Source organism: Manis javanica, chromosome X (assembly GCF_040802235.1).
Source record: "Manis javanica isolate MJ-LG chromosome X, MJ_LKY, whole genome shotgun sequence".
Classification (NCBI taxonomy): Eukaryota; Metazoa; Chordata; class Mammalia; order Pholidota; family Manidae; genus Manis; species Manis javanica.
In genome coordinates this window covers 136,435,680-136,457,475 of record NC_133174.1, presented here as the reverse complement: position 1 = coordinate 136,457,475, position 21,796 = coordinate 136,435,680, and the positions used below count along the sequence as shown (strand labels likewise).

At 46.0% G+C, this 21,796-nt stretch overlaps 1 protein-coding gene and 1 long non-coding RNA gene across 5 annotated transcripts in view; one reads left to right on the top strand and one right to left on the bottom strand.

Moving 5' to 3' along the window:
• Positions 1-21,796, bottom strand: part of AFF2 (ALF transcription elongation factor 2) — a 438,865-nt gene continuing 417,069 nt past the window's right edge. For 3 of the 4 annotated variants that reach the window (XM_017639876.3, XM_017639875.3, XM_017639877.3), the window contains 8 exons: positions 20,891-21,180; positions 20,304-20,367; positions 16,900-17,036; positions 12,974-13,045; positions 12,523-12,616; positions 10,115-10,167; positions 4,237-4,427; positions 2-270 (listed from right to left, as the gene is read on the bottom strand). In XM_017639876.3, the coding sequence (XP_017495365.2) occupies positions 149-270; positions 4,237-4,427; positions 10,115-10,167; positions 12,523-12,616; positions 12,974-13,045; positions 16,900-17,036; positions 20,304-20,367; positions 20,891-21,180 (1,023 nt within the window). In that variant the 3' untranslated portion in view covers positions 2-148. Of the gene's footprint in view, positions 271-4,236; positions 4,428-10,114; positions 10,168-12,522; positions 12,617-12,973; positions 13,046-16,899; positions 17,037-20,303; positions 20,368-20,890; positions 21,181-21,796 lie in introns of all 4 variants that reach the window. The other variant, XM_017639874.3, reaches the window with a different exon arrangement.
• Positions 3,369-15,924, top strand: LOC118969980 (uncharacterized). The gene is made up of 3 exons (XR_005057791.2): positions 3,369-4,226; positions 14,176-14,258; positions 15,040-15,924. It is a non-coding gene; the product is annotated as an uncharacterized lncRNA (long non-coding RNA).

Below are 21,796 nucleotides of genomic sequence, written 5' to 3'. Positions count from 1 at the left end.
CCGTTTTTCACAGATATCAAAAGAAGCATAAAAACAAACATAATCAAAGAGAACTTTCCCAAATGAGTGACGTTCCACCAGTGACCATTGGTGCTCTGGTAGAGGTAGAGTGATGGGTGGTGATGCTGGAGACGGAGGAGCACACCCACTACAACAGATGGGCGTCGATGCGCAGCCAACACAGTCCCTGGCGAACGTAGCGGACAAGATTGGTCATGCTGCTGTGCTGGGTCAGAGGCCCCATCAGTGTGTCCAGATCACCAAAGAATTCTGAAAATCAGAGCAGACCTTTAAACAAGATCATGGAACTATGCACCAGTTTGCTTAAGCTGCCTTCGTGCAACAACACAACCAGGTGGACATTGAAAAAGCTACTCATTGTTCTTTCATTCAACAAAAATGTACAGAGTACCTGCTAGAGGCCCAAGACTCCATGTGTATATCAAGCACTGCTATTTTAATCTTTAGTTAGCTTAAAAAATTCTGCAGCATAATGTTTGTGTTACTGTGATTCATAAAACACAAATTCATTTAAATCTGTTGATATTTTTTTCAAATCACTGTAAATTTTGTCAGCAGATTCTAGAAGTACATTACAATCCTGTGGAGAATTGTGACACACTCACATGCACATTTGCATATACACATCTATCACAATATGTATATACCATATACAAATCATAATTGTCCATAGATTTATAGACTTGCTTATATAATATATAATACTTATATATTAAAATATACACATAAAATTATGTATTTGAAATAAAATAAATCTAAGTATATTTAAAATCTTTATATTGATTTTATATTTTTATTTATTTTATAAACTTACATTTAGAAAGGGCTCCATATACACAAAATGGTAGGGTCTATATGATATCAAACTGTTTGTCATTCTATGTGTCTCTGAATTGAAAATATTTTGTCTTCTTTCTGTCTAAATGAACGGAGTTTACCGATACCTTCTTGGCATGGCGTAGACCTAGCCAGTGAACCTGGACAGCGATTACCACCCTCCGCATCTGAGGCCAAGTCAACGTCTAGGAGGCATCTGATTTGGTGAGCCTTACCACCAATTTCTTTCGGGAAGGAACATGACCTGCGAGTATCTGTCACGTAAAAACTTGCCCCTGCCCCCTCTGCCTGCCCCCAGACGTGGCTGGTAAGAATGCCTCCCTGATCCCCCTCCACAGGACTTGCGGAACGGACAGCGCTGAGGCTATGCTACTAATCCATGGGACCGGAGTTGCAGGCCACCTGCTCTCAGATGTGGTGTGGCCATGTGGGAAAACGATGTGATGTCCAGAAACTAACTAAGCATCTCCTTTTCACGTCTGGAGCGGTTTGCCTGGCCCTTCGTTGATGCTGGTTATGAGAGGGCTCACAGGCATCCTTTGTTAGCTCCCAACAGAGGAGGCAGCCTCAGCCCTGAAGAAATCACACCTGGGTTGGCAGGGGGTGAGGACTCGGGGGGGTGGGGTGGGGGGCTAGATACTATCTTAAAGTGGTTGGGATGCTCTCCTGCCTTCTTGGAAAGCAATTTCCATGCATGGGTTACATGCGCTTGATTGCCCAGCAGATGGGATTTCACTAAACAATGCATTTTATTCTTCATGTTATGTATAACATATGGGCTCCTTCTCTAGGTATCAACTTCATTTGATTATGTGATACTTTTTAACCTGTACTATGCAATAAAAGTAATTTTTGCTGATAAAGGAGTAAATTACTTTTGGCATCTAAAACACTTTCTTGTGTAATATAATAGTAAGAGAATGTTAAGGGACCTAGTCATTGTTGAATGAATGTGAGCCACATGTGAACCAGGACATGGTGTCCCCTGGGTGTTCTGTGCAAAGCCTGCAGTGGCATTCTTAATTAGATACCCAGGTCACCATTTCAATAACTGCTTCAACTAAGCAGCTGGAGAGGTAGGGGACAGGCATTCTAGACCAAAGGCCAGAGGGCAGCATCAGCTTCAAAAGCCCATTTTAGCACCAGAATCTCCTGCAAGCCATCTGCAGCTACATGAGTGGGCATGCAGGGGGCAGGGGGAGGAGCCCTGGCCTTGGGACAACCAGCCTCACCCATCTCCACTGCACAACTGGGTGGAGAAAGGGGCAAGTACATGGTTGTGGGTGGGAGGATGCATATACCAACCAAATGGGAAGCTCCTCAGTTTCCCCATTTCTGTGTGGATGAGACAGATGTGGTAAGAACTGCCAACTCTAACTGGTTCAGAAATGACAAGTGTATGGAACCCAAGGCTTCAAACAGAAGATTCGAAACTCAGTCCTCTCCCCAGTCCACTGAAAAGCCCAATGACCACATTAGCAGGATACATTTTCTTCCACTGGTAGAGTGACAGAGCTGTTTTGGTTCCATATTGGGCAGGGGATTCAACAACTACTTCACACACTATGCACGGGACAAGATTAGCACCATGTCAGGCGAATATCCACACAGGGCCTACATTGCTCCTGGAAAGTTCTGTGGTTAATTTAGAAGGAATTCCTTTAGCAGATTTTGGAAATGGATGCAATTATGAAGGAAGTCCATAATATTGAACTGCCCTACAGTTACCTATTCAAAATAAGAGAAGGGTGGAGGCAGACAAGCTGGCCTAGTCTTAACAGGCTCATGCCTTTGCTTGGACTTCTAGTACTCTTGGGTGGGCCTGGTTGTCTGGGCCAGTTGTCTTTGGATTTCCAGAAGCCTAGAGAAGTAGGCAAATGGAGAATTGCCTGCTACTCGGGTGACTGAGAGCAGGAGCTTATGAAGGCCTCTGGGGAACCACTGTTAACCCGGCTCTCTGCATGGACAGCGCAGCCTACTGGTTAAGAGCCCCAAACTCTGGAATCAGACAGTTCTAGATCAGTTCCTCCTTCCAACATTAAGAGCTCTTACATTGTAGATGAATTTCTTAACCTCCTGAGCTTCAGTTTCTTGTTCAGTTTCTTGTTCTATGAACTGGGGATAGATGAGGCACAAACAATGGGAAAGCAAATGGTACAGTGCCTGGCCCACAGAAGTGCTGCCCAAACAGATGTACCCATGAGTCAGTATGTACATTTATAGCTGGTTGAGGGCCAAAATCTCAAACTGTGGAACGTGCCTTAACAGCCACAGAATCTCTGAGTTAGATAGATATACAATAACGTGGAGAAGGAAGGAAAATAAATATCTTGTCAGACTTCTACCTTGTACCTGATATTTCATTGTTAGGTGATTTCTACCGCTCATCTCTATCGCCCATCTGGGCAGTTCCAGCCTTAACCATACTATTATTATATCCATTACAGAGATGGAAGCTAGGAAGGAGCTCACAGACTTAAGTGACTTGCCTGAGGTGGCCCAGCCCCTGCATGACCCAGGCAGGATTCAAACTTAAAAGATGAAGCTTCAAAATCTGCACCCTTCCTACTTCGGTGAGATCGTTTCTCCACACACTCCAGGATGCAGCAGTAATGGGCAGTAGAGCTGCCAACCCCTGGGCTCCAGCTTGCTTCTCTTCTCCCTGAAAAGCTGCTGCTCTGATCTCAGGCTGGTTCAGCCCCATGCCTGAGTATAGGATGCGGCACAGGCCTCCCAGCGCCTCACAGATGGCTGCATAAGTCTCCAAGGACCGCCGACTCCCTGTCTGGGGAAGCAGGGTTCCCCCTGCATTTGTTCTGTAGCACACCTTGCATGTTACCAAGACCAGACCCCTGCCCCTTCATCCCAGCTGTCGGTGTGTGAAAAATACCAGCTGAACTTCGGCTCTTGCTTCCAAATGCAAAACTACAAGCAAGCTCCACTGTCATGCGCTCACTGGAGCTGATGGGTGTAAGGGAAATAGGCCTTTGTGCGACCTCACCTCTCCAAACACCCGCCCAAAATTAAAGTTGGCAACAAAGCCAACACAATCTTAATTCACAAATCATTCTTCTTTCCTTTGCCTCTGTTTCCCTGTGTTGATCCTTACCAGTGAGTGAAAATCTGAATCAGTCATTTGCCAGCACATCACAGATCAGATTAGTTGAAGCTTTAAAGAGAAACAAAAGCCCAGACCTTTTTCAGTCTCTCAGCAAAAATCTCACTGTGTCAGCCCTCAGTTAACCTGCTCTTCTCCCATTTAAACCCTGGAAATCAGAGAGACAGAACGATAAGGCCACCCTGGAAAACCCAAGGCCTGCAGAGCACAGCTGACCCCCGCTGGGGTCTGTGCGCCATGGGTGGGGCAGGTGAGCGTACCTTTGTTCTCTCTTGTCAGTTTGTCGGCCATGTCCCAGTGTTCGTAGCCCCGTAGCACGTTGCTAGTGATGTTGACATGGCTGGCGGCCATGTGGTGAATGCGCTGGGGGATGGTGACCGGGCCGTTGTTACAGTTGCCCATCGTATTGATGGGAGAGACGTTGCTGAGAGACACTGGGGACGGAGTGTTCCTGGGGAATGGGAAGAGAAGACAGGCCTTGTTAGGCTGGTGGGCAACAGTGGCAGCGGGGTCCGAGGCTCCCTCATGAGAACGCCGTTTGCCCCCCTACGAAACCCAAGTGCAGTGACGCTTGTTCTCAGGTCCTGCTGACTATTCTCAGAGGACATCCTATAGCTTTTGCCAACACAGTAGCTTTCTCCAGAGGCTCCCTGTAGAGGGAGCTTATTATCACCCCATTCTGGCCTCATCGGATCAGCGCACCCAGGGCTACAGTGCCAGGCTGGAGAAGGAGCTGCCTGTCTTCTAACATTAGACATTGAAACCTTGCTGCTTTTGGTGACCACTGATGACCCCGTGTACATTGCTACTTGTGTTTTGAAATATCCGAGCGAGCTGGGTGAATCTCTCTCTGGCATTAATTCTACCTACAAATGTAGCTCTTACTTTGAATATATATAAGAAATGTTGTGATGTTTCAGAGAAAGAAACAGCTCAAAGCTATGATGATTTTGCTTCCTGCTGCCAGAATGGCTGCTGGCAGTCAGAAAAGACTTGATGTGCAATATTGGTCTATTATCAAAGTGTTTTGTGGAAACCACAATGACAGTTTGCTCCAACTTACAGTCACCACAATAAGCAAAGTGCAATTCTTAAAAGTACCCCATGGAGCAGTGTTACGGAAGCCGGAAGAAGTAAGACCCTTAATATCTCTTTAGGATTCTTTAGGACGTGCTACAGGGCTGGCTGTTAACCGCTGACTGTTGAACTGCCTGCTGTCTTATAAAAAGAAGCCTTCGGAGCTCTTACTTTGGGCAGTATCAATGTTTGGATATAGATTGTAAATTCTCTAATGTCAGCAACAAGGAGGCACCTGCTGGCTGCATGTCACATGGAGGGCCTGGACTTAGGTTGGCCTGCTGCACACTTGTCTGGGGAGAGTCCCACAGGCCTGGGTGGCTTCCTGTGTACAGGAGCAAGGTCTGTGTGCAGCCCTGGCCTCCCTGTGTTCCATCAGCTGACTCTGAATGAGGTCCTAGGCGAACGCACCCCTTTGTTGTGACAGAACATTTGTGGGGAGTACAAGAGCCTGGGGTAGGTTGTGTTGGGACCCCCCTGAGTCTGCTTGTTTGAAGGAACCTCCTTCGCATTCATCTGAACACACCGCAGCTCACCATCAAGGAAACTTCTCTGGCTCCCCCTCTCCTTTACCAGCTGCTGCTGTCGGCAGCTCTCAATTTCCAGGTGGCCGAGTTCCTCCTGGCCAGACCCTGCTCATGGAGTGGCTGTGCGCCCCGGCAGGCACTGTGCCCATGGGCTTCAGGCATGGCAACTACCATGTACCAAAACACCCAGTGCTGCCGACTCACTGTGGATGCACTTCCAACTGCCGTGTGGGCCCCAACTCATGCAGGCTGTGCCTGCGGCCATGTGAGAGCTTTGCTCCATTTCTGCCAGTGATCTATCTTCTAGTATGTTCTGGAATGGGGGAGAAGGTGGGTCCTCACACGTGCTCTGCTCTTGTCTGGTATAAGAGGGTATGGTGTTCCTGCTCTGTTTATAATGTCTGAGATGTTCTGATACTTCTTGATAATTTTATTCTCAAGGCAGGGGTGAGGTGGGGAGATGTCCAAAGCTTAGGGACCTAGGCACCGAAGGGTCAGTTAATGACAAAATAAAGGGCAGGGAATGTTGCATTTCTTTGTAGTTGCAGGTTGCCAATGCTACTTTCTTTTCCCCCAGTGGTCATTAAACCTTAAATGCCCGTTTAAGGCAAGAAAGGAATATGTCCTCATTTGTAATCTCCAGAGAAAATGACAGAGCTGTCAGGTGTCACAGATACTGAATGGGGGGACGTGTGGTGCTGGGAATGAAGTACCAGGATCCCCGGAGACCTGGATGCCCGCCCTAGCCCTACCCTGAATTGCTGTGTGCTCCCAAGCGTGCCCTTCCTCTCGCTGGGCCTGGAAGCAAAGGGTGGATTCAGTAATTTCCAGTCATGGCCAGAAAGCACAGGGGAATAAATCACCCGTTGACCCTGTACATCTTGAAAAGGCCTTCTTAGTTCCTAACACTGAAGTGTTACTGAGGGGTTGCTTCGCCTTCCACGCCTGCCCTTTCCCATAAAGAATCCGTCATGGAGGCAAGGAGAGCTGGGGCCTGGCTTTGATTGACTGCTTGTGCCCAAGGCTCTGTGAACTGACGTCCGGGTGAGCATCCCTGCACACTGCCTTCTGCTAAGGAAATGGCAGCATGGAAGCCTGCCTGAGGAGCTGCCTCTCTGGCTGCAAGAGGGCGGCCGCAGGGTCCATCACTGAGCGCCTCCAATTCCAACCTTGCTCTCTGCACTGTGTGCAGTTTCCTGCCCTGCGTTCTTTCTGTGGGTCTGTTTGCAGACCTTGGCCTTTGCTTCACGCGTCCATGGCACATGCAAATGGGGTGCATACACATGCACACACTTCCACCATTTGGGCCCCTAGTACCCTAGTCCAGCACACCCTTCAGCCACTTGCCCCCTTGCTGGCCCTAGGCCTCACTAGGCACCCCCCTGCAGAGGAGGTGGCTCATGTCCCTCTGCTTGGAACTCACGCCACCACTGTCTGCTGTCTGCAGGGCCTCCCCTCCCACCGTCCTTCCCTAACGTCCCTATTCCAGTGTGATCCGCTTCTCCCTACCTCCCAGCAGTGCTTTCTGTCTCCATCCTTGTTTCTATTTGCTCTATGACATTGATCATAGAGCATGTTTTCTACTGTCATTCTTCTCCAAAAGAACATGACCTGGAGGAGGGCAGGGATTTTGTCTATGTCATGGGAGTGCTATGCCCCAAGCATTTAGAACAATGCCTGGTGTGCGCACCATGTACCTAATGAATACCAGTTAAATACATGAGCAAACTGCCTTCCAGCCATCCCTCTATTATTATTTCATATCCGCTAGATCTAAGGTGCTCTGGAGGGGGTCAGAAGAGAACAATGTATAGTACAAGGACAAGGGATATGTTTGTAAAATGCCTGGCCGACTCTCATCCATAGTAGGCGCTCAATAAGTCCTTGGTGAGTGAAAGATGACAGAAGGGCTCAGAAAATTTAGCTCCTTTCTGAGGGCCACACAGCAAATTAGTCGAAGAGCCAGGATTTGAAAGCAGGTCTGTTTTCCTGCAAAGTCCATTTTCTTTCCATTCTGCCATGTGATCTCAAAGTTGGACCCTCTAGTCTCCGAGAGATTTCGCGTGACATGGGTGTTCATCTCCATCCTTTCCCTTGTGCCCACCATGACTTGTCCCCACCGTGTCCACAGGCTCACCTGTGTTCATGCAGGCACAGCCCTCTCTAAGCCTGGGGAGAAGTTTTGAGTGAAGTGATGTTCCCTCCAGTGACCAGCAGACCCCTCACAATCCTTCTACTGGCCAATGTCTCAAACAAGTCAGATACCCCTTCTATTCCAGGCCTGTAAGTGCAACATTTACAGCGTCCTGGCAACTGGAACAGCCTCTGTCCCTCCCAACTCCACAGCCTTCCTAGCCCTCTTTCCCTTCGTTCTCTGTGTGACAGTCATCTTAAACTCTTACAGTGTGGCTTCCACCACTGTTGAGCAGGGCTCAGAAAATCTGGCCCCCGACCTGTTTCTCTGCGGCCTGTGAGCTACAAATGGTTGGAAAGGATGGATATTTGCAATTGATTTGATGAGTGGGAACACTTTGGACCTCAATTAAGCAAAATGTCATTTGAAGAAATCCCATTCTTCTCCTCAGATTTCTGTTATAAAAACTATACTTAATTGTTACCATATTGTGTATTTCATCAGCGAGATTTTATAGAAATTTGTTTTTCTCTTATATTCTCTCTGTAGAACAGCCTCAGTTTTGCCTCTTGGCTGGCCCTTGGCTGTCTGCCTCTTGGCTAGCTGTCCCTTTAGAGAAAAAGTTTGCCACCCCTACTCTAGATGAAGCATAGTTTTCCTCTTTTCCTTCCACCTGCTTCCGTGCGCTTTCTCCCCCCGGCCCTCAGAGTCAGGGGTGCTGCTTCTGGAAGGTGCTCTGAGAGGCCCTGTGCGGAGCCAGTCCCCCACCCTCACTCGCTGCGGAAGCGAGGCTACAGTCATGCTGCTGACAAGGAGCCCTCGCTGAGCACCCGGGGAGACTCAAGCTTGCATTCTCTTGGGCTCCCACGGAACTTTGTTCATACCTGTCACCTCCCTGCCCTGGACTGTGTGCCTCTGGTGTGCAGAGAGCTCACTGAATTCAGCTCTGGGTTCCCAGCCCTTCATATGGAAAGGAACCTGAAGCATGTGCTCAACGAGTGGCACGTAACCCCTGCGCCACTCATTCAAAAGCTTCTAGGGCCCACCGAAGGGAGTGTGCTTTCTGCAGACAGAAGCTGCCTGAAAGATCATTTCAGGAGGCTTTTAATGTGACTTCACAAGCTGACGATGTGTTAGAGTTCTTTCGTTTCAGAATTAAAAGAAATAAAAGTCCCAGTGACCCTTAAACAGCTGCTTGCCAGAAGTTGCCCCTGCTGTACTTTGTGCTCAGAGAAAACAGCTTTGTCTGGACCTTTCAATGGTTATTTTTATTTTCTGAACTTCCAGAGAGAAGTGCTCTTTTGCTTTTGTTCATCAATATAAAAGTAAGACCTAATTCAACAATTTAAACGGTACTTCCTTTCAGTACAGTAATTGAGTTAATGTGTCATATTTAAGGGATCCGTTCCCTCGTTCTGGTTGTTTTTATGATCGCTGGCAGAGTTCACCATCCCATGCTTTGGGAGTGTGCTTTGTAGATATTTTATAAAGTAGCAGAAGAGACAATTTTACCCTTGAAGGAAGTGTTTTGATCACAGACACAAGAATTTTGAAATGAGGAGAAATGGAAAAAGCAGCTCTTTGCGAAAGTCTGTGTCCAGACTCAGGTAGTTCCCCTTCCTACTACTGGTGGGGAAGGGGCTTGCATGGTGAGGGAGGCACTGGAATCAGAGGAGAAACTGATGCCCAAGAAGAGCCAGGACTAGGATTCAAACCTCTTTGTATGAGCCCCAGATGTCATCAGGCCCGGACCTTTCATTTTAGAGACAGACACAAACCCAGAGCGAGGAGGGACAGGTTCCCTGAGTGCCACCCTACCGCGGGAAGACAGCTACCCTGTGCACATCCTGCCCTGAATATGGTCACGGGAAGGGTAGGTTCATTCAGCCTTCGATCAGCGCTGTAGTACATGCTTTCATATTTTAGGTCAGGGTATTTTCGTATTAATATAAAAATCATCACGGAGGCTCAGATAATTGGCTGACTAAGTGCCTTCACATTTGCAGCAATATTATGCCTTGGGTTTTATTAAACAGCACTTACCATATATCCATGAATATTTCATTGGTCTTTCATTATGAGTGAATCACTGAGAAATCGCTGCAGTGGAGTTCACTTTACCCTGTCTCCTTGGAATGGCCCGGTCCTTGCCATCTCATTAGCAGATATTTTTTGGGGCCATAATTAAGCTTAAAGATCAAATAGGTAAAGAAATTTGAAATCACATCATATGAAGATTTTCTGTCTTGCCATTAGCTGAAACCTGACTAGAATTTTGTGTGCCGCCAACTACCGTAGTCTCAGAACTGACCTTCGCTCCTGAGTTGTCCATTCAAAATATTTGGGGTCTTCTATTAACTCACTGATTTTCTGAGAAAGCCATTGCCGGAGGGTACTTACTTGCTATTGCCTACCCACGGAGATGGTATCTGGGCGACTTTTGAAGCATTTTGCTAAAAGAGAGAGAAAGAAGGAAATAAGGACATCTATTCTGTGTTTTATTAATTCAGAAACAGATGGAAGTACGATTTAGAGTGCATTAATATTGATTGCAGCATTTCGGAATGCCTCCTGTTTCGTTAGTGGAGCTGGGATGGATGTGCCCGTCTGCACACCAAGACGCACACTCGATGAAAATAGCTGGTTAGGATAATTAGTGGGCTCCAATCAGGACCATGAAAGTCACTTGATGAAAGATCTTATATACTAAAAGGCCCAGTGAAATCAGACTCGGTTCTCCAAGAAGTGGTTTAATTATCCTCATCTGAAATTTATTCTGCAAAACAAGCTCTTCAGAGTACAGGCGGCTTTTCACCTTTAGCTCTAGTTGTAAACTTCTTGCCACGGATGTAAGGTGGGCTGTAATTTCTGATTTCTCAGGAATGTAGCAGGCCCAAGCAGCAGTTTGTGGGTTTGTGTGTATGTGTGCGTGAATCACTTTGATTGCTGTCTTTACATGCAAATCCTCCAGGTTGACAGTTTTCCCTGCTTGGCTGTGCAACCAGCCCAGGGCTGCACAGCAGTGGCATGCTAAAGATTTTTCTTCCCTCTGATGGAGCTGAACTGCTTTAAAGAATGGGCTCCCTGTATTTTCGTGGCCATATACTGGTGGAGCACAGAAAAATACGACACTAGGACCACCACAGGACAGTGGTCCAGCTTGTTAGAATGGCGTCACCAGGTTGGAGCCCGAGCAGCAGAGGGCCAGCCCACTGTGGCACTGAGCCTGCCTCTCCAGCACTGTGGCCAGGTCATGCTCCTCCCCGGCCTCCCGGGTTCCAGGCAGCCCCCTTTGCAAAGGAGGGCAGGGAGGGCTGTGAGGAGAGTCAGCACTTTCAGGAGCCCAGTGAAAATGCAACACTTACCTGGAGCACAGAGACCTGCACCTAAGGTGTGTTCTGCAAACTCCAACTTTTTATCTCGAAACTCAGTGCACTGCTAGAGGAGTGAGTTATTTAAGGTATGTTTGGTATTTTCCAATGCCACGAAGGCTACATGGGACAGGCTGAAGAGGACAGCCATAGAAGCAGTAGATTTCAAAGTGCCATCACAAGAGCAGCTGTGTTGCCCAGAAACTTGCGTGAAATGCTGATTATCAGGTCCTGACCCAGACATGCAGTATCAGATGCTGTGGGAGGTAGGATCTATACCCTGGTTTCACAAGCTCTCCAGGGGATTGGGGTGCCCACTCAAGTTCCAGAACCACCTCTGTAGAGCACAGGTTGAGACCAAAGGCACATAAAGAAATGGGCAGCTATTGTGTCCAACCCTGTTCACCTACATGAGTACTATGGCCACACCACACAGTACCTTTCCACTGTCTTTCATTGTTACTATTCTACACTGGGGGCTAACTTGCTCTTTTTACCAACTGAGTCAGTGTCCTCATGTAGCTGTGCACTGCTACTCACTGTGTCCAAAGGATTGACGTAAGGCCATGATTTGATTCATTGCAAACAACTGCTTTGGTGCAAATTAGCTGAACAGTCTCATGCACATGGCAAGTAAGTAAATACATAAATTAAATTGTCCTTTTCTTTTTGAGATGTGCCTATCAGGAGCCTTAAGCCTCCTCAGCTCTAACTCATGACCAGTGTTGTGGGGCAGAAGCTCCCCAAACCCTCAAGCCAATGACACCTGGTACAGTGGCCAGGCCTAGCATTCACCAGGCTGCCGCTTGCAGCCTGTATCTGGGCTCATTCCCAAAATCTGGCATTGCATTTTACGGTTGAAATATCTCTTTTTGCTTGCAAATTAAAAACTCTAGCTCCCTAGATGATGGATGGATGGATGGATTTATTTATTTACTTATTGTTTGTGTGTTTGTTTATTTTGGTGACAAAACAACCCATTGTCTTAAAGTGCAACCACTGTACTTCCAAGACTTCCCACGGGTGTGGCTGTCACCCCAGAGCCCAGGATGGCCACAGTGACTTCTCTTGCTGCTGAGAAACTTCTGGGCTACCTTCTCATTTAACAGAAGACTGGCCATGGCTACAGCCTCAAGGTGTGTCCCCTGCAGGGAGGGGCAGAAGGCATCACCAGCCTGAGCAACAGGAAAGCTGCCAAGGGCCATTTGGTCAGTGCAGAAAGTGAGCAGGGATTGCACCATTGTACCTTCTCTCGCAATCAAATGCAACCTAAGCTCTGCAGAGCCCCAGAGGAGAGGTGGGAGGGCCATGGCCGGCTTGGAAAAGGGAGGTTAAGCCTTTGGCAGCAACAACTTTGACATTTAATAACATGCCTGCCATGTCTCATTAGTGATTTTATTCACTCGGTATCTATAAATTATACAAAATAAGGATTACCTTAAAATATTCCATCAGTGATCTGGAGTACTTCATGGCATGGTCCTTCTTCAGTTTAAACATCCGCAAGTAGAGAAGTGATAGACATCGGTAGCTGCGGGGATGAGGAAAGGATTATGTTAATGCCCATGCTTAATGAAACCTATAAACTCTAAGAAGAAATGCTGATTCATATTTTGCAGTTACTCTCCTATGGTTGGTGAGACACATAAGTAAAAAAAGAAAAAAATTGTAAAAGAGAAAGGGTGAGCATGAAAATTCCATCTTGATAAGGGTATAAATTAGAAGAGTAAATGTTTAGTCAGCAACTGAAGACATCCATTAGTTATCCTTTAATAGTTTAATGGAAAACAAGAATAATGATCTGGGGTAAGCAGCTTAAGTTGATCTGGAGTTTTCAAATCCTTCTGTGCCATATCAGCTATTTCCCCATGGTCTCCATGAGCCTTACCATAATACTGCCAGCTTTTTGTCCCCATCTGAAGCCAAGGGGCTTGCAAAGTTCTTCAGCCTCATTGCATACCTTTGAAGAGAAAGGACAAACTAAGTGGAATCTGTGTTTCGCCTCGGAAAGTCCCGAAGTCACTGGCATTCTCATCACCCCACACTTGCTCTGGAGGGGAGGACTGGCGAGGGCACATGGGCAAAAGCATGCCTTCCTGAAAACGTGTACAACATGACGACCAGAAGAATGACACACTGAAGTTACCTATGGAGAAGTCAGCTAAATCCAGAGCGCACATTCTGGGACACTGCTAGGGAATTACTGTTAGCTTCACATGTATGTGTGTAATGCTTGTAAAGTACTGTATCTAGGGACACTCTAGTTCAATGACATTATTGGTATTATTGGTTTGCAATGAGAGGTGGACACCAATGTCAGTCTCAGCTGGGCTTATGACAGACGAAGTAAATAATTCACGCCTCTGTCTAACACAAGCACAGGGAGACCACAACCCCACGGTTTAAAAAGTCTCTTCTAATGGCTCAGGTTTTGGATGTATTCCTATAGAAAGTGGTTTTATTTTTTAAAAATGAAGGTCAATCTCACAGCATTTGAAGGTCTAAGCACCTTTAACGTCTGGCGCATGTACAGCGTGTCTTCCCACTCTCTTTCACTGCTACTGTTCCACACTGGGGTGATCCAAGTTGAGCAGTTCCCATTTTTTTCTTATAGCTGAACACATTCCATTTAGACTCTCGAAAATCAATCCATTGCATAAAATCATTGTCTGAGCTTTAATGCAATTTCACAGGTACCCGTGGTGGAATCAGTAATGGGAGTTCAGTGTTGCAGAAGGAAGCCGAAGGGGTGCAGGCAGCCTGGACTAGTTCTCATCTATGAGAAGGCAATGGACAGCCTGCAGGGACACTGTACTGGCTTCCCTAGAACACCAGCAGCACTGGGCCTGCCCCCAGACTCTGCGACCCCTTGGCATGCTCCACCGCCCTGCTCTCTTGGACTCCTCCAGCTCTGAGTGAACATTTTCCAACAGAAGGACCTGTGCACTTGACATGGGTGCCTCCTATTGTTGCAGTTTAGCAAAAGGATTTTTATTAGATAATAAATCTAACTGTCCTTGACAGTTGGATGACTGAAATGTCAAATCGTTGTGATGCCCCCTTGTTTTCACAAATACATTTCTATTGCAGATTCCCAAGGCTCAGAGCAACTGTGATGATGTGAATGAAGAAAATGGGGCTCTCTCTGTAGCCAGCATACTGTAGGGGAGAGGGTAATAAAAATCTCTTCAACATAATATTACATGACTAAAAATTATGTTCCTGTTACGCTCACCCTCTACTGCAACCACTTTTGAAGTGACTTGATAGTGGAACTTCAGTTGCTTAAATGGACTCGAATACCTAGTTGCTTTAGCCCATTTTATCCCCTACTGAGATTTCTCTCTAAAAAAAAGTGACGTACTTTTGATACAGAAAATACAAAAAATATACATAAAGAGAAGACACACAAAGGAGCATATGTAAAGCCAGTGAAATCTGAATACAGTTCATGGATGACGTTACTGCCCATGTCTGGATTATGATACTGTACTACACTTACACAAGATAGCACCACTGGGGGGAATCGGGGGAAGGTACACAGAACTTTCTGTATCATCTCTTACACCTGCACGTGAATCTACAACTAACTCAAAGTTTAAGACTAATGACTTTAAAGTGAATGTCCCTAAATTTGCCAATGACTTTGCCAGGTTCCACTGAAATAAACTCCTATGGAGAATAAACTGTCATATCATGAAAAAAAATTCTGTGCTGAGACAAAAAGAAGCTTTTTTAAAATAATTAAGGAAAAAGTGATTTCTAATGGAAATAGATATTACTCAATGATTCACATTGCACTTTTACCAGAAATGAAATTTGATGTTTTGCTTTTATATTTTAAAGAGAGCATGGGTTTTCCTAAAATAAAATTAATAAGAAATAAAAATACAGAGAGTGGGAAAAGAACCATAATTTCCTCCCATTTCAGCTATGATCTCATTTTCCTTCCAGGTTGGTCTACATGCGGAAACATGCCTTCCATGGTCAGAAATGTATTGGGTACCTAATTCTGCAGCTTGCTTTTTACTTTAACGTCATATTTTAAACACTTTCAAGCAGTTGCCTGGCCTCTGTGATTGCTGCAATTCAATGGCTGCAAAGGATCCTGTTGAGTGTACTATAATATAATTAAATACTCATCTTTTATTATTTGGTTTGCTTCTAATTGTGCGCTATAATATATGTTGAACTCAACACCATACAGATAACTTGTTCTAGCCTTACAATTATTTCCTTCAGCAGAGGAAATGCCAATTTCCTCTAGTTGAACTACTGGCTCAAAAGATATGAGTGCCCATTTGTGTAGGTTTTCCTACACACCGCAAATTGCCCTCAGGTTGCAAAGATCAATTCCCACTGCCCCTCACCAGCATAGGAGAGGCCTAGCTCACCATTATTTTTATGTGTGCCAGTCCGAGGTATTGCATTTTTATAGTTTCTTGCTAATTTAAAAAGTGCCTTTAAAAAATTCACACCATTAGATGAATTTTCTCCATGTTTGCTCATTAATGGTTCCCCTCAATTTTTAATCCTTATAATCTTTGCCAGAATTTTCATCTTTGAAAAATCACAGGCTGCCTTGAGTAGACACTGAGAAATCAATTTCCCCTCACAAGCTACAGAATGGCACTGGGGGCTCTCACAGTGCATAAAAGAAGTCAGAAAGCCCATTTCCAGATTTCTCAGAAGAGTGAAAAGCCAGAGATGGCTGCCTGGCCCGGCAAGGCAAGGCTGGAGTTTTCTCATAACCTCCCTACTTTTGTGGCTTTAACTAAATCTTCTGATTCTATGTGCTCATAGTTTTGTTTTCCTTATAATAGTCCCCATTATTTTGATCTTTTGGAATGCTTTCCCAGGAAAATATGCATGCTTGTCTGGAGGTTTAAATACAAGCATCCTCAGATTTGTAACAGTTTATGCATATACAGGCAACATAGTAAACACGAGGCCTGGCATTATCGATTAATCCAGCCAGAGGTGACTTGGGCATAAAGAACTATGAGGTCAAGAACTGCTCAGTCAATCAAAAGCAATTACTTAGTCCATCTGGTGAACGATGGTGCTTATCCACTATTCAGAGGTGGATTAAATTATTTTATAAATATCTGCAGGTTAGTGGAAAACACGACAGCGGCTATTATTTCTTCTCTTCCCTCTTCCTGGAAATTTTGATGACCCACACAAGTTCTACTCCAGCAAGACCAACAGGCCAAACCATTTCATTTAAAAAAATCTGTGCAGCAGACATAACCAGACCCACTGTCATCTTCTCATTTCTACTCTGGGCCCTGCTACCACCTTGTCTGTTTCCCTCCCATTCCAGATGTGTGCAAAGTGGCCTCCACACCTGCAGCCGTAGATGCCGACTTGTGTTGGAACAGTGCCCTCTCCCTTTTTAATAACTGTGGCAGAAATTCATAGAAAATATGGCTTATAACAGGACTTCAGATAGCACTGCCTGTTTTTGAGTTATTAAACTGCACCTTGCCAAGACAAGTGTCAATGCCAAATGGTGAAATCATTATACTTTACTTCTACCCACTGTGTTTCCATTTCAACTTTATGAATATTGCAAATTATAACACTTACATTATAACCTCTGAGAGGGATAATTTATAAAAGCAGTGTCCATCAATTATAAATTTTCCATGACATTAATAAAATGGCAAGAACTAATTATGCTGACTTCTGAGAAGATGCCTAGGACAAATGACTACAATGACTACTTTGTGGAAAGGAGAGTTTTTAAAACCATTGCAGCTTCTAATTTTGAGATGAGCTTAGAAAGATGGCTGCCGAAGGGCCATTAACCTGAGGAGCTCCACCGTCTCGGAGTACATGGTATACGGGGACTTTGCTTCCAGAGGGTCGCGCTCCATCGCAGTGCCACATTCGGTGAAGGACAGGGCTGCGTCTGCATAATTCACGGCTTTGCCAAATTTCTCAAACTGAAACAGGAAGATGACTCGTCAATATGAGATTCCCTTTTCTCTCCCTCATATAAAGCACTGGTTCTCAATCTGGGGCAACTTTGCACCCTGCCCCTGGGGAACATTTAGCAATGTCTGGACACACTGTGGTGGTCATTGCTAGGGACAAGGGCATCTGCTTAGTGGGTGGAGACCAGAGACTCTGAACATCCCATAATGCACAGGATGGCCCCCATGATGGTGAATTACCCAGTGCAAGATGTCCATAGTGCCAAGGTTGAGAAACTGATATAGAGGGGGGGACAATGGACGCATTTGTGTTGACAAATACGTAACTTATTTAAGGTTCCATTGTCATGACACTGAGGCTGGTTGAGACGAGAAAAGTGCAGCCGAGGAACCCTGCGTGGTGGTAATACCCCAAGTTGTGGTGGACCACAACGCAAACCACTGCCTTGACTAGTTTCTATTCACTTAATTTACCACACTGGTCACTGCAGTGTGCCACAGACAGAGCTTGCAATGAAACTGTGCTCTTTATAAGCCTCACAGACAACTGACACATGCTGTCTTTGTGAACGCACTGACCCCACCCCCAGAAGAAGAGGAACAAACTGATGCTATTGTCATGAAAAATGTGAAGCGGGAGTGTGACTGTTGACAGTAATCACATCACTTTCATTATAAATGATGGTCTGAAACAGTGTGTCAAAAAGCCAAAAAATATAGCACTACTAAATATTTTAGTTTAGTAAAATTTTATGGCAAAAGGTTTTAGCCCTGATAATGGTCATGATTAAACTGACTTGGACATACTGATTTCTTTTTTATGTGTAATGAATATTATATATGACACTTTTATAGTGCGAATTTTATAACAGTATTTAACGTTTTCAATTTTTGATAGCTGAATGTAGGAATTCCACTAATATGGACTTTTATGGAAAAGGACCAATATAATGCAGATTGAGCTATTTTAATTTTCTTGTATACCTTTTATCAAAATATTTTCTATGCAACTGTGAAGCTTTCAATTCTTAAAATGGCAGGATTAAGTACAACTCTAAAACGATGAGTTATAGGTCCTGCCGAATCTTATTGTAAATGACTCTCTTTACAGTAAATGTTCTTTGGCTCTTATCTACTGTGGGAATTCTCTGCTTTCCTCTCTGTAAGCTGCTGTGGAAAAATATTGGTTTCAACCACACTCAAAGTGATTTTATGCAAACCTATGTGTGTGTGTGCAAACTATCTCCTTCTCTTCCCTTACAAGATCATTTCCTTAGGCCCTCGGCTTGGGCTAGCTCTCCCATATGGAAATTAATTTTCACATCCTCATTTTTGAATATGACTTTACATTCACAAGCTCATAGCTGGAAGGATCCTTGAAGATCTCCTAGCCCAAACCTCTTTTTGTCCAGAGAGAAAAATCACGTGGCCCTAGTGCAAATTAGTGACCAGGTCATACCCTCTTCCTGAGCCTCAGTTGCCCCATACACAAAATGGGAGGCTTCAAGTATAAGGGGGCTTCCAGTTGTAGTACAGACATAATCCTAGCAAAGACAGCTTCCTCTAAGTGAGTGTTTCTCAACCATTTTCCCCCCTACCACAACTGAGGGAGCTCTTTAACATATTTTTTCACATGCCCCAGTTGAAATTGTAATAACAAAGATATGCTGATTATTTCTTTACGTGCTGAGGCCCTTTGGAGGGCTATACACCATTGCAATTTCTAAGACTTTTCCAGCTCATTTCCCCAAACCAATTTTGCCCCTGTGGGGACAGAATTCTCCCTGAGTGAAAATGCATCCTCTCAATGGATTAGACCAAAAGTGATTTTAGGGGGACACATAAACATGACCCTGGAAGGTAGAGAGTATTGATTCTTAATCATGTGTATATATCTCTGTGGCTCTGAGTTTTTTAATTTCTTCTAACATTTCACCTACACGGTCTCACATGTGTGTCCTGGGCTTCATCAGCTCATGAACCAGCTTGTCAGGGAAACATCTCTGTACTCCTGTGCCCTGATTTTGACAGAGGGTGAACTCGAGCCCTTGTGCACTGCTGCGGAGTTGAGGACACTCAGAGAAAACCTTTGCTCTTCAAGGCAGCAGCACTGCCACCCAACGCCTTTCAAATCTCTGCTGCCCAGACAATGGACACAGTCACAGTGTTCCCAGCATCTCTAGTGGCATCGGCACCAGCCTGTCTTGTCATTTTTGTCTGCAGGAGCAGGGGACAATAGCTTCCAAGGGACAGTTCAGTAAGGTTAGCCGTAGACAATAGCTGAACAATTTGGAGCCACAGTAGGGAAATGACAGAAAGGAGGGAAGTAGCACATGCAAGGGCCTTGGCCAGTTGATGCTGGTCATACACAAGTCATAGTGCAGGTAGGTCCTGGCAGGACACGATGCATTGGTGGGGATACTTTTTGCTTTAAACACGGTGGCGTTGAACTGATGCCTTGAGTTGTGTTGGCGTATAGTTAAAGGTGAGGGGCCTGAGTTTAGGACCTTCTCTAAGGCAGTGGTTCTCAAATGTGGCTGCACTTGGGAATCACCTGAGCAGCTTTAACAGCCAGGCCCTGGCTCCTAGTCTCAGAAGTTCTGATTCCACTTGTCTGGGGTACGGCCTAGGCATCAGGGTTATTTGAAAGCCCCCCACGTGACTGTGACATGTGGCTGAGACTCCCTGTTAGGAGGATCAGTCAAGTCAAACTCAATGTCCTGAGCTCATGGCTGACCTAGGTGGCCAAAACCCTTGGAGGTGGCAGGGCCGATGTCCTGGGAAGTCCAGATGACACACCGTTCTCTGCACAGGGTCCTTGTCCAGCTGTGGGCCTCACTCTAGAAACATGTTTCAAATGCAGCAAGGAGCTGAATGATGTCTATGGCCCCAAGTTCCCCAAAGCCAATTTTGGGGGTTATTAAACCAGCTCCCAGCAACCCTCTCCCTGCCAGCCCACACCAGTTCTGGTTTACTGGAATCAGTGGGAGCTCCCACGGTCTCCAGGGCCTTTACAAAAGTCAGTTCAAATTCACTTGAAAGGTGACAGCAAGCGTCTGTGCCCTTTAGCTTCTGAGGCTGGGGAGGGGCAGTGGGAACACAGCAGCGGGAAGGCACCTTGGCGCCCACAGAGCTTTGGGGCTGGCGGTGCTGAGGGATTAACCGGCCCCAACCTCCCTGTGTCAGAGCAGCAGCGAGGAAGTTTGACTTGTTTGTAAAGTACCTGTGTTTTCCTTCAAAGCATATATGAAAAGCCAGGAGAGGCAGGAAACCTACCAGCGCATCAGCTCTGTGCTTCAGCTTCTTAGCTTCTTGCATGTAATAATCAGCATTGTGAACCCTAGACAAATAAAACGAGCTCTCTTAGAAACCACGGTTTCATCTCTTCATTAAAAGGCTGAATAGCCAAACGTTTTTTGGCTACAAATCCTTTCCTATACAATGTCTTGAAACGGGCAGATGAACGCGGTCATTCCTATAGTGACCAACCTCGAAATAAGCCTAGAAATAAAATCTGAGGTGCACAATGGCCCATTAGGATAAATAAGCGTATCCTCAAGTCCACCCACTCCATTGTTCAAACACAGCTGAAGACCTGTGTGTGGGCACACTGAGGACACGGATAAGAAAGGAGGTGGAGCAAGGCAGAGTGACGCTCCTCCCTGTGGAAACAGCTCCATGCTTCCAATGGGCCAAAGACATTTCTTGGGATAGAGGCGTCTGGGATAGGAGGGACACACTTCTAAGGCTATAGGAGGTCTTACTTTGGGAGCCTCATGCGTGGTGCTGGAATAGCCATGCGCCTCCCCTCCCCCCGTTCACCACTCCCAAACGGTATCCAAGATAATCTGGGGACAACATACGAGTCATCAAAAGTGAGCTTGGGTCTCCGGACATTGGTGGTGCTGCTGGATAGAAGGGGCAGGGCTGCCCAGGACGTCATCTCCAGGTGACTGCTGTCCATGAGGCCAGTAGTGATGGTGGAGGTGATGGTGGAAATGGTAGTGGTAGTGGTTGTGGTAGTGGCTGTGGCAGTGGCAGTGGCTGTGACAGTGGCGGTGACAATGGCGGTAGCAGTGACAGTGGCAGTGGCAATACCAGTGTTACTGATAGTGACGGTGGCAGAGACTGCCTTTTTTGGAGTGTCTCCCTCCTGGGAAAAAGGACGACAAATAACTTCCATTAGGTCCTGCTTTTTGGAACATCTTTTCATACATGCTTTGCATGTCAAGCATACCAGGAGACCAGGCAAGAGAAGAGAAAGCAATGCGCACAGCTGCAGGACAAATAAGTGACCTTGGTATATTTTACGACCCCCATGAATCAGCAGCTTTTGCTCTGTGATGACACCAAACACCAAGCCAGTCAGGCGCTGTGATTCCATAACCCTGCCATTCACCCCATGAGCACAGCCGCTGGCAGAGGTCTAAGCCCCAGTGGGGGAGGAAGGAGAGAGAAGAGAGGGTGAGGGAGTGAGAACGGGCCATGGCCCTGATGCGTGTATATTTTGGATAAGGGAACCAGCCTGGGAAGTTTCTCTAGGGTGAGTAAAGGCCTCGGGTCACTCTGCCAGTACCAGACCCTACGCTGTACTGCCACAGTTGGCACCCTGGGACCGAGGTGAAAGCCGCCCTGTTGTTCAGTGAGGCCTCGACTGCTTTCCAGCTGAGTGAATGCCACATGAGTGCCTCCCCATTTTGAGGTCTTGGGATGGTGAAAGCTCATTTCAACCAGGTCAAAATCAGATGGTAAGAGACTTCTGAGTTTCA